Source organism: Clarias gariepinus, chromosome 26 (genome assembly GCF_024256425.1).
Source record: "Clarias gariepinus isolate MV-2021 ecotype Netherlands chromosome 26, CGAR_prim_01v2, whole genome shotgun sequence".
Taxonomy (NCBI): domain Eukaryota; kingdom Metazoa; phylum Chordata; class Actinopteri; order Siluriformes; family Clariidae; genus Clarias; species Clarias gariepinus.
The window spans coordinates 10,954,406-10,967,417 of record NC_071125.1 but is presented as its reverse complement, the minus strand read 5'-3'; the positions used below and the strand labels follow the sequence as shown (position 1 = coordinate 10,967,417).

At 37.1% G+C, this 13,012-nt stretch overlaps 1 protein-coding gene across 1 annotated transcript in view; it reads right to left on the bottom strand.

Moving 5' to 3' along the window:
* ofcc1 (orofacial cleft 1 candidate 1) overlaps positions 1–10,566 on the bottom strand; it is a 32,456-nt gene extending 21,890 nt beyond the window's left edge. The window contains exons 1-4 of the mRNA XM_053487401.1: positions 10,526–10,566; positions 8,453–8,686; positions 5,774–6,026; positions 3,546–3,709 (exon numbers count right to left, since the gene is read on the bottom strand). Coding sequence (XP_053343376.1) covers positions 3,546–3,709; positions 5,774–6,026; positions 8,453–8,686; positions 10,526–10,566 — 692 coding nt within the window. The remainder of the gene's footprint in view (positions 1–3,545; positions 3,710–5,773; positions 6,027–8,452; positions 8,687–10,525) is intronic.
* Positions 10,567–13,012: the final 2,446 nt, after the last annotated feature.

Sequence of the window (13,012 nt, the reverse complement as noted above, 5' to 3'; positions counted from 1 at the left end):
TAGGATGAGTTTGTCAAGTGTGATTTTGTGCATTTCTAACATGTAGCAAAAAGACCTAGACAAAACATCATGACCACAAATCAGTCAAATACTGTAAATACAACAGCATTTAGTGAGAGGGAGGCCGAACATCTCCACGCAAACAGAAAGTAAAGCTTTTTAATATACAGTAGCTACTCCTTATGTTGAAGCCATTTCAATACGCGGAATTTAGTTGCCATCAGGATCCCACATTGTACTGAATTAAGTCCTTAATGTCCTTAATGGAACACATTATGTTTTTCCTTTATGCAGGGAGTAATGCAGGACCTGCATAAATGTAATTAAAAACAACTATTCTATCTATACATGCAGCCTCAGGAGTTATTGTAGAAATAGGTCAGCTGGTATGTCAGTGTCTCTCTCCAGGTAGCCCATATGAACATCTTATACCATAAAGAATGGTGGGTCCATAGCCTACACTTAAAGCCTCTGCTTTTGTCCCAGCTCTAGGACAAATACTGCCCTGACAAAGAACAAAATTTCTGGTGTTTTATTAACACCAATTTTGATACCTGGATTTAATGAAGAAACTGAAGCCACTGTTTAAAGCGTTCCCCAACTACATTTTACTTAAACTACTCCATATAGTTAAATAGCAACTTTAAACACAAAAGAAAAATTATTATGTGACTCAAAAGCACATTACAGACACATAACTGCGGTCAGGCAACCCAACAACTGCAATATCCCTCAGGCACCCTCACACCAACTAACCCCAGAGAGCAGGATTTCATTTTATCAACACCATTTAATTTTTTTATGTCGGTCCTTTGCTCATCAGTAATCATTGGAGACTGTTAAATCAAAGTGCATTATATCAACAGCGAGTGGTCTATTTATGATTCTTATCCCTTTTTGGACAAGATGTCAGTGTTTTTCATTTTATGGGTAGAATATTACTAATCCCATGGCAAAAATAACCTAAATCCCATATTGTGAAAGTCTCAACTCTGGGCTGGTAATGTACTATTCATTAGAAAAGTTAGACAAAAAAGAGAGAATGTCTAAAAAAAAACATCTGGACTGGAATTTCACTCCCAAAGAGTGTGAGCACTCCACACTTGCGAGAAATCTAATCAATCCTGCCAGCTGAAAGATAACCAATTTCATTTGATCCCACAGAAACTACCGTGGAACTTTGGATTACGAGCATAATTTGTTCTGGAAGTTGGCTCGTATTCCAAAACACTCGTAAACCAAATCGAATTGTCCCATAAGAAATAATGGGAATTCAAATTATTTTTTTCACAGCCCAGAAAAATAAATACATAAAAATAATTAACACAAAATATAAAGTAAAAATAAAAAAATTAAGTTGCACTTTACCTTTTAAAAAATTTTAAAAATAAATCCCGATAAATAAGTGTTTCCGTTTGTGCGTGCAGGCGCTGTGTGTGTGAAACTAAAGTAAGAAGCCCCTCCCCCTCTCCCTCTTCTCGTCTTACACAGTTACCCTTCCTTCACTCTTTTTACACATGCGCGCACACAACCGAAACACTTTTTATCAGAAAAATAAACAAGAAATCTCTCTAATGACACTCGATTGAGCGACACACTAACAGAATCACTGCTGTAAAGTAAAAATAAAACAAGTTAACCTACACTTTACATTTAAAAATAATTACGACAGAGCAGTGTTTGCTTTGAGCAGAGAAAGAAAATGGATTTTTAACCGCTCTAATGAGACTTGTTTGTACACACACACATACAGACACAAAATAAAAGATGTTTTATGCACACACACATGTGGTAACAGTGTTATAGTAAACAGTACACACGTGCACGGATGTTGATTATACCAGTAAGAGACGTGCACTAAGACCCAGCAGGGGAGATGTTTACCCACAATTCCGCAGCATAAGAGAGAGAAAAACCGTTGGCTCGGTTGTAATCATGTGACGCTCATCGTCAAAACAAGAATGCGTGATACTCTGTACTCGTAAACCAAGACTTGTTCGTTTTCCAAGTCAAAATGTATTAAAATCTTTGCTCGTCTTGCAGAACACAAACCATGTTACTCGCAACCCAAGGTTTCACTGTAAAACCAAGTCTTCTTACAGGAAGTCTGTATAAATTTGGACCAATCATGTCAACTCTCATTGAAAATCTGACCATCCCTGATCTCCAGGGCCAGGGGTAGCTCAGTGGTAAGGCATTGGACTACGGTTCGGAAGATCCCAGGTTCAAACTCCACAACCACCAAGTTGCCACTGTTGGGCCCTTGAGCAAGGCCCTAAACCCTCAACTGCTCAGATGTATAATGAGATAAAAAATGTCTGAATAAGAGCGTCTGACAAATGCCTAAATGTAAATCTCGCATCCAGAAAGTCTGAGCAATCCACTGCAGAAAGTTTGACTTGTCCTGCCCACTTGTGTATTGCTGTTGGTCATTTTTGAACATTCTTCAAATACAGTTTGACTATATGTCTTTGGATCATATGTCTCAGTGACCTCTGTGTTATGAATGGTTACAAGAATTTAGTCTCACCTATGATTGGTTAGATACTTTACAAGATGTGAAATATAAGCAGATCATTTCCCCTTTCTCCCGTGAAAGAAATTTTGAAGTAAAGAGTAAAGGGAGAGATTTGTTCTGTTTGTTTACTGTTTACTTCTATTAGTGATTAGAAATAGAGGCAAAATTTCTTTAATGTCACCTACAGTAATGTTACCCCCCAAGAGGTGCCAACCCAAGGTAGCGAGACTCGAATCTCTGGCCCCATAATCAGAGTCTCAACCACCTAAGCAACCATGGCCCATCATAACTAAGATTTAGAATATTGTGCGAACATAGAATCCAGAGGATTTTCAAATTCAAATTCAAATTCAAATTCAAATTTTATTTGTCACATACACAAACATACACAGTACGAAATGTAGTGAAATGCATTTTACGGCTGCCATTGACCCTAGAAGAGAATTAAGTTTACAAATAAGAAATAAATATGAATAAAAGAAATACGATAGAAATTAAATAAAAATTAAATTAAACTAGGAAAAATAGAACTAAAAATAAAAATAGAAATGTGCTAGGAAAAAAAAAAATAGAACTAAAAATAAAAATAGAAATATGATGTGCAAAAATAGAAATCTACTGTACAAATTGAAATGTCTACATCTACAATCTACTGTACAAATTGAAATTTCACACTACAAAGTGTGTGGATGCGTGTGTCTGTCTGCCTGTGTTTGATTACTATGTTCTCTATGTGCTGACTGTTTAAAACACCAAATAAAGCAAGCAAAGTAGGGGTTAGGGAGTTTTAAAGAAAAATTAAATTAACATAAGTCAATTTACATGATCTTCAAAGGAAATGCGCCAAGGACATTTTGTTATAGTGAAACAATGATTTCATACAGATATAATTTTTTTTGCTGGTCAAATTGACACAAACTCAGCAACTGGGTTAATATTTACAATATCGACATCACAATCTTGTTGACATGTTATAGTAGACATAACACAAACCATGTAGACATGGGACAATATGGTTTAGGCTCACCTGAGGAAGTACATGTAGAACATGGTGAAGGACAAAATGAAGAGAACGGTATACAGGAAAAGGGTGATCAGAATTCCTGCTATCCCTGACTGCTCCAAATGATGGAAGTGCCAGTAAAGCTTAGTGGCATCAGCTACTGGCCTATCTGCACTATAAGACAGATGCTGGGAAAAAAAGGAAAAAGAAATGTGGTCCGCACAAAAACATAAACCATATATATAACTGTATATACACTGTCTATATAAAATGACAGAAAGTAGAATGCTTTTACAATATTTCTGTCATAAATACAACACTCATAAACTTTATCAGGTGTAGAAAAAGAAATAGTACATTACACATATATTTATACATTAATTAGGTAAGGATTGTATTAAAACAGCGCACCAGTAATGCAATTAGCACTTCGGGTTTAAAATAAGGTTAATTTTTCTCACAGTTACATTTTTGACATGACTGGTCTACTAGCAAAATGCTTCAGAAACAACAATAGGCAATTTTCTAAGTTGCAAGTATGTCCAAGACCTGTTCAGTGAAAAGGCAAGAGAAGCCAGTTTACTATTTTTGTGAGTTTATTTGTATTTTGTGCCAGATTTAGTGAAGACATGTACCATGGGAGAATGCTATCAAGGATGGTAGCAAGAAGAAGAGGAAATCACTTTCAGTTTCGGTTGTAAAGCAGCCGGTGCCAGGAGAATTATAAATTAAGTTTAAGTAGGGTTTAATGTTTATTTATATTTTTACTTCATTCGCATGTCTGTTCTAAATGTTTTGATTGTTTTTATATGCAAAAATATAATTATAATGTAAAATTTGTTTAATTTTGGTAATATTTTTGGGTAGCAGATTATCTACACTTAAATATTATTTTATATGGAAAAATGCGTTTTGCAAAATAATTTTTTTTTTGCCTGACTAACTCATCTCTAGAATGAATTAAATTTGCATGCCATGGTACCACAGTATAACCAATAACCTCTTTTTTCCCATGCTAGTTACAACATTGATAAAAAGTAATGCCTTCCTCTATGACGGATCAAACAGTCCCAAAATGCAAAGTAAGCCAAAGACCCCAGCTGTGCAGTATCTAATATGCAGCTACAGTGCAGCAGGACCAGGTCTTCTGCAGCAACTGCTGTCAAAACTTTATGTAGTTTGCTTCCCACAGTGGTAAATAAACTGCATTTCTGATGGGAAGGAAGAATCTACCATAGATTAGATTAAAGAGAATGTGGAACATGTTGATATGGTGACTCCATTTTTACTACAATCAAGAATTAATTTCAATTCAATTAAATTTTATTTGTATAGCTTAGAGCTTGTAGAGCTTGTGGAGCTTTTAACAATTGTCATTTTCACAAAGCAGCTTTGCACAATTAAAAGAAATAATGGAAGTGTATGAGATGTGTATGTGTATGAATAAAAAATTATCAGATTGTCTCAGATGAGCAAGCCGAGGGTGACGGTGACAGTGGCAAGGAAAATCTCCCTGAGATTGCAGTAGGAAGAAACTTTGAGAGGAACCAGACTCAACAGGAAACCCATCCTCATTTGGGTCCTAATGGATAGCAGGGATTTGATCTGCAGTCATACTGCGCGTTAGGCGATTCATTTAACTGGGCACGGCAATATTTAGACGTATAGCAGAAGCTCTCTGGATTTATTTCAGTACTTCATTTTGGAAACATTTGATGTTAAATTTACATTAATAAATGATGAATGATGATATTTAGTCAGTACATTTTTAATAAACAATTGGAAATGGTATTAAGTAATTAATAAAAGTGAAGTTCTTTACTTCTCTTTATGCTGACAATAACAAATGCATTTCAGTTGATCACAGCAGTTTCTGTGTGTTTGCAGTCGTGGGGGTTAATTATGTAAGCCATGCTGAAAATATGAGAGATTATGAAAATATGCCTGCAACAATTTTGCTGTACAGCAAATGAAGGATATAATTGCAAATAACATTGTTCTATAACTAATGTATAATCAAACAGCTTCACAGAAGCTTAGAACTTACTGAATAATCATAAACTTCTAATCAAGCTGCATCACTCTCTCTCTCTCTTTCGCTCCCTCTCCCTCCCCCTCTCTTTTTGTTTGAGATACTCCCACTTTAACCCTCAAACTAGTTTCACTTTGTATTTCTAAAGTCACTTTGCTACAATCATTTAAAAACTTCTATTTACAGTGCTGAAGCACTCATATGATTTTATGTGACTTACCCCAAGGACAGCGTCCACAGTGAAGACCGCCAGAGGGTCAAGCACTGTCCACACTCCCAGAGCCATGATCAGCTTTGACAGAAAGGAAGGAGTTGAGCCAAACACTAGCTGACAGAGCCATCTGATCAGAAGCAGCAGAAACATAGCTGCATTCAAGGTCAAGGGCCCCAACAACACCAACAGCATCTCCTCCAGGGTGTGCAGGAGAGAGCTCTGATATACCAAATCCACAGTGTGGGCATGGAAACGAAACCTAGAAAGGGGGGAATGAGAAACAGAGTCAGGAAGACAGTTGGAAACAGGGCGATTTGTCTATTTATGTGGACTCTGATGCACTATGGAGAAAAAAAAAGGATATTGAATGCCACTTAATTTGATTTCTGTTAAACATATGCATTTACATGATAAACTTATTTATACTTACTGTATAAAACAGAAATAAGCTCTAAGTCAGTATGGTGAGAACATGATACTGGGGGATGCTAGAGCAGTTCAATGTCCGTTTATGATGACTAGCGGACTGCACTGATTCACTTAGTAGGAGGCCTCATAGCTCTCCTAATTTAGCATTTGGAGGACGATGGTCTCTGTGTCTGTTCATTAATTTCCTTTAGCATGTGTGAGCGAGACAGCACCACCCCCCATTACACCTACCTCGGCCCATTGGACTTCCTCTAGCTGACCAAACAGGGGCATCGAAGCATAATCGAATCTCACAGGGAGATTTATCGAAAAATACAGACAGGTGACAAATTAAAAGGAAAAAAACATAAAGTGTCTTAGTAAGGGGCTGGGCCACAGCGAGCCATCAGAACAGTTTTAATGTGTCTTGGCATAGATACTACACATCTCCACAGCTGTAACAAAATGTTCTTCTTTCAAACTGTGATAACCAAAGTATTTTAATTATGATGGTAGTGCTATCTAATATACTTGTGAAGGTCACAATCAGTCAGAACATTTGAAGGTCAGATGATTTGCATTATTTTTATCCACATTAAATAATTCAGTGATTCCTGTGGCTTTGAGTTTGTTATCGAGGAAGAGACTACTTCACACAAAAAAGAAATGTTTCATCATTGGATAAAAGTGATCTGTCAGAAGGAGTCTGTACTGGATCGCAATGTCCCTTTCCTTTGAGAGGAGGACACGTAGCCCAACACGTTACAGCAAAATATCTGCTACAACATAACATAGCCACCATTTTATTTACTTATCTGTATATCACCACTAAGATGCTTGAATTACTACACAAACACTACTGTATACTGTATATATAGCAGTAATACCAATCGCATTACATTTTGTGTATTATTTTAGTTATACAGTGTATGCACCACAAAGCTATTTATTAGCCATTTTATATTTGTAAGAAAATGTTAATTAATTTTCTAAAACAGTACAGTTCTGACAGTAGTGCTGGCTGCAATTCAAATTAGACGTTAAATTAAAGTACTGATTTTTTTCCATATTAACAACTTTTTTTCACTTTTGTATTAACACAGAGACCTGTATGGAAGCGGCTCTAAATAAATAGTTTTGATATGATTTATAATATTTACAGTCACTCTTAACTGTAACTTTAAGTAAATTTTGGGGGGATGTACAGTTTCTTGGCAACATGACAAACTATTTTTGTCGAAATCTTAATAAAAGAATAACTTCATAGCTGCTATAAAGTAAATAAACATGGACACAGGCATACCATGTTAAGTAAAGGTTATATGGATGACAAACATAAACTCATAGACAATACCTAAGATAAAAAAAAAACAATAAATAGATTGAAAATGCAGGGGCTAATAAAAGTGTTCTGAAAAATCAATAAGGTATAAGAGTTGAAAAGCTGAAAGGGAATGTGAGATCTACAATACAGTACGTAAAGGGAGAAAGAGGCAAACAATGGCTGTGTGTGGGGTGGTGGCTGTGAGTGTGTGTGTGAGTCTGTGTACGTTTGTGTGTGTCATCAGTGTGATCAGCAACCGCAACTGTGATCACTCCAGTCCTGTGGAGAAACATTAAGAAGATAAAAGCAGACGAACACAGAGAACTTGTCATTTCCTACCAACTCCTCACTGTTGCTTTTTGTTTTCGCCCTTATCTCTATTTTTCCTTTCCTTCCTCAGTTTGTCCAGTTGTCCTTCCGAGCTCTCTATTCAAACAAATTTTCCATGTTCTGTCAGCTTATGATTTAATTCCATGTTGCATTTGTGTGTATGCGTACTCACTGCGCCTCCCCAGGACAATAAATTAAATCAACACCACATGCATGCTACAACTACAGCATCTGACTTCGTTTTTTTTTTATGACTAATGCCTGTTGACAGAATAACTAACTATAAATTCTTTCCACATAGGGCATACTGAAGGGTGGTCATGAATGGATCTAAAATCGTTGAACTTCCCCCATGTGGAGTTGTTAAAAGCTAAGGGTGGATTTGTAAAAAAAAAAAAAAAATACATGAATAAATACAAAAATTTCATTCACCACAGAAAAGTCTGGTTTAACAAAATTTCTATGTACTGATCCAGCACATTGTCTATACATAATGCAGCATATTCCAGACTCTGCAGGCTTGGAGAAAAAAGTGCAGTCTCATTTTTATTCCTTTATTTATCTAGGTTTACACACACTCAGGTCACACGCTCTCACTCACTTGTACAGTATGTCCGTCTTACCTGTTAACAGGTATGTTTCGGGCTTGGAGGAAAAGCCACTGGCTGCAGTAGTGCAGGTAAAGGCGGGGAAACCAAGTGATGAAGATGATAGTGACAAACAGTATGAGCTGGCTGAAACTGGGCCGTGGGCTCAAAGACAGGCCAAGCTCTGCAGGAAGCATGCGCCAAACCATGCTCAACCGCTCCGCTGGACCACAGCACACATCAGTGCAGAGTGGAGCAACTCGCTGAGATCTGGGAGAACACATCACATGTGCACTATATGTATACACAGATTATATACACAAACACAGTGCAAACACAAGCTAAAGTTCACACACCAGCCTCAGAACCATTGGCTGTCTTTCATCTAGTGTTGATACATGGCTTATGTGGGACTAAGGATCATGTTGAAAGAAATAGCAGAAGCACGCACACACATAGACAGTGTACTAACAACTATACTCACCTTCACATTTTAACACATGCCACTTTTTAATCACTTATGTACACAGAATTATTAAGTACACTTACTCGGGTTACACGGGTTACAGCTATTTACTATATATAGTGATTTAAGGGTCATTTGAGAGTATTTGAAAATTGTTTATTTTTCACTGGTTATGCTGAGATAGATAAAACAAAATTGTTGTATGTAAAACTAGTGGAATCCATGTTGTTAACAGATTAGAGGAGAGGACATGATAAAAAAAAACCCTGAAAATGCCTTTTGAATGGTTCATGGCCAAAAACATTCCTGGCTGTCCTGTTTCTGTGAAAGTCTTTGATGAACTCTGTGTCTAGAATATCCAGTAGGCTAGAATCCTAGGCCATATATTTGCCAGTCTACCAGATACTGCATGCAAACCCACTTTTGGTGTGAGCCCAGAATCTTTCTTATCATAAAGAGTGCGGTACCATAAATATGGGAAAAAGGGTTCTTGGCCTACCATGCCCAGGGTCCATGCCAGCGGATTGGCCCAAGGTGCCATCTCCTATTGATCTGCAAGCATTTGTGAAGGATACTTGTACTGGCATTCAAATGGAAACATGCAGAATTAAAATGGCAAAGAGTTTGTGGGCATACTCCAATTCAGGGTTAAGGGTTTACACGCTGTGAGTCATGAGGGCAAATACCATTGTCTAGATAAGGCACCTCTGTGGCAAGCCTAAACAACAGCACAAATTGGGCAAAAACAGTGCAAACCTGGCCTGTTGAAGGTTTATGTGCTTGGCCTCCTGGATATATGCCAGAAGTTTGTGGTCTGTCCAAATAAAAAATGGCTGTTTGGTACCCTGCAACCAGTGCCTCCAGAGCCAGCTGTAGAAAAGAATTATTTGCGGTCCTGGAGTTGGGATAACTCGGTGGTTAAGGCCTTGTGGTATGGTTTAAAATGTACCAGATTCAAATCATACGACTACCAAGTTGTCCCTGTTGGGCTCTTGATCAAGGCCCTTAAACTTCAACTGCTCACATGTATAATAAAACACAACCGTAAGCCTCTCTGGATAAGGGCATCTGCCAAATGCCGTAGTGTAAACGTAAATGAAGTAATCTTGCTGTACTTTGGGGGTGTTTGTGACTTGGGCTTAAATGGGGTGCTCCGTTTCTCTCACAGAAAGTATGAAAGAGGATGGAATCAGAAGGATGAAGTGCAAGCTATCCTCTCACAGACAAGTGCTTAATCCTCTAACATCATGGAACTTATGGCGGCAGTCTGGAGACTGACAACTCTCCTTAAACACTCAAAAAAAAAAAAAAAAAAAAAAACCTTAAAAGGTAAGTTAAACTCTCTCTTAATCTAAAAATTCCTAAAGTATGCTTGGAACTCGGCTACCATAAAATCACTTTTATCACAGACACAGCAATTATGACCCTGCACAGGTAGAAGTGGCTGAGGAGTTATAAAGGTGTACAGCCTGGTGTTTTGTCTCTGACAATTACAATCTAGCTTATCCCTTTGTTGGTCATCTTACTGGCATGGCATTACACCTAATTAGTATATTATTGCAATGCCAATTTGGAGGGGATTAAGACATACAATGTCACAAAGTCCAGAGACCAAGGACAGTCAAGAATTTTTATGCTCATACCTCAGGGATCTGGGACTATCCTTTATCTCACTGTGCACCATCTCACTAAGAGCTCATCTCAGTGCTTGTTGCCCTTCCATGGCCAACTCTATTCATCATTCCCTTCTGTGAACAACTCCTTTAAATATTGACACAGGTTAGTAAGAATAACATGTGAGAATGATTTTATCTTTAAAATCAACAATTTAACTAGTCTACTTTAAACAGCTTCTATGCTTCTGAAATTTTTTTCAATCAGACACTGGACAAAAAGCCAGTGTGTCAGTGTAAGACGAGTGTAAGATGGCTGGCTGTCAACAGGCATCATGCCAGAGCAGCAAATAAAAGATGACTTCCATCACTGCCATAATGAAGATATTGATGATGCATGAACTAAAATATTTTCAGCTGTCTGTGAAAAAAGGTCACTTCAACAGAGAATTTGTTACAGAATGTGAAATCTTTCATCTCCTTTAAACCTGTTCTCATCACTACTTAAACATGTAATGCAGCAGGACTTTGAAGAGCAAAAAGGAGTAAATAAAGTTTGTGTTTAATAATCATCAGACTGAAAACCCAAAACAATTTAAATATTGGTACTTATCAAGTATACAAATAATTACGTTTTACAGCTTTGGAAAAAGATAAGCGGCAACTGCAAAATGATGGGTTTTAAAGGTTTTACTTTTTGTTGGTAGGTGTTTTGGTAAAATGAATAGTTTTGTTTAATACTACTGACAACATTTTTCCCACATTCTAATAATAATAATAATAATAATAAGAAGAAGAAGAAGATGGAAAATGGAGCATCATTTGAAAATGGCAACATATCAAAACAACAAAATATGCAGTGTTTGAAGATCTTGAATAATGCAAGCTCTTATTGATTTTAAACAATATGGTACTAATGTGTCTCCTAAAGAGCATTCAGAAATCAGTATTTGGTGGAATTACCCTGATTTACAATTAAAGCTTTCATGCATCTTGGCATGCTCTCCCCCACCAGGGGTTTTCAATGAGGTTCAGCTCTAGAATTGGCCTGGCAATGACAGGGTCTTGATCTGCCAGTCACCCAGTCACACCTTAATCAACCTTGCTGTTTGGCATGGATAATTGTCCTGTTGGAATCCTCAGATTTGGGGAACATATTCAAAGCAGGTGGAAGCAAATGTTCTTGCAGGATGACATTGTGCTTGTCTTGATTCATATATCTTTCACAAAGACAAATCTCTCCTATTCTTCCCTATTCTGAAGCACCCCCAGATCATCGCAGATGCTCTTCCGCATCATCACAGACTTGTAGGCCTCTCCAGGTCCCTCTGTAACAATCAGATAACTTAAAACTGGACTCCTTAAAGAAGATGACCCTAATCCAGTTCTCCACAGTCTAATTCCTGTGGTCTGTTGCAAACCTCAGTCTGGCTCTTCTTCGCTTTTCATTGATGAAGGGTTTTTTGCATGACTTCAGCCTTCAGACTTCTAAAAGCCTGTTCCAAACCACCCTCTCAGTGGACTTCACCAGAGCTTCAGTTTGCCACTGTATTTGAAGGTCATTAGATGTCATCTAACGGTTATTGAATGACATTTAAATGGGTTTGCGGTCATCCTTGTCAGTAGAGATTTGTTTTCACCCTCTGCCTGTCTGTAGCTTTGTTGTTTGCCATGTCTGCTGCTTGACATGTTCTTGTGTACTGCCATCTTTGAAATTTTAAAGATGGAAGCAACCTAATACTGACTGTATCTTTCTGCCAGTAAAATCAGATTGAACCCTTCTTTTCCTCACTCAACTTTTTCTCTCAACTCTTTTGGCATGGGCAATAGTTATTTTTAAAATTTCAATAACCTTTGGACTACTAGTACTGTTTTTTTTCCATCCAGCTGGTCACAACATTTTCTGCTATTGTTTCACAAAAGCAAGATGGCAGGGTGTTTGTCTATAACATGAACACAAGAGCTTTTTCAATTTTAGATTAAAGAACAGTGGAGGAAGTAATTCTGCCAGTTCTAAAAACTGATTTAAGCATTCAAGCCTGTGGGCTGGGATTTTGGGAACTATTTGTGCCTTTGGTTAAGGTTCTAAATCTTGGCCCACTTAAAGACTGGACTTGTTCTCTATTTGGTAGATTAAGTTATTTGCTATTACTTTTTATCCTCATTTTTGTTTTAGGCCATAGGCATATTTTTGTGAATGAGCCAAACCCATTTTTTGTGTGTCTATATATATATATATATATATATATATATATATATATATATATATTACAGAATTAGAAGCAAAATAAAAGGAGCCTAAAGAAAAAAAAACAGGAAAAGACAGGAAAAAGATGAAATTGTAAATTTGATTTTATGTTCAGGGGTTTACAGTATATAGATAAAGGTATACAAAAGAAGATAATATAGTAATGACAAATCTGTAGCTGTCAATCAATGAAGGTAATGTGCATACACACACACACACACACACACACATATATATATATGTATATATATATATATATATATATATAT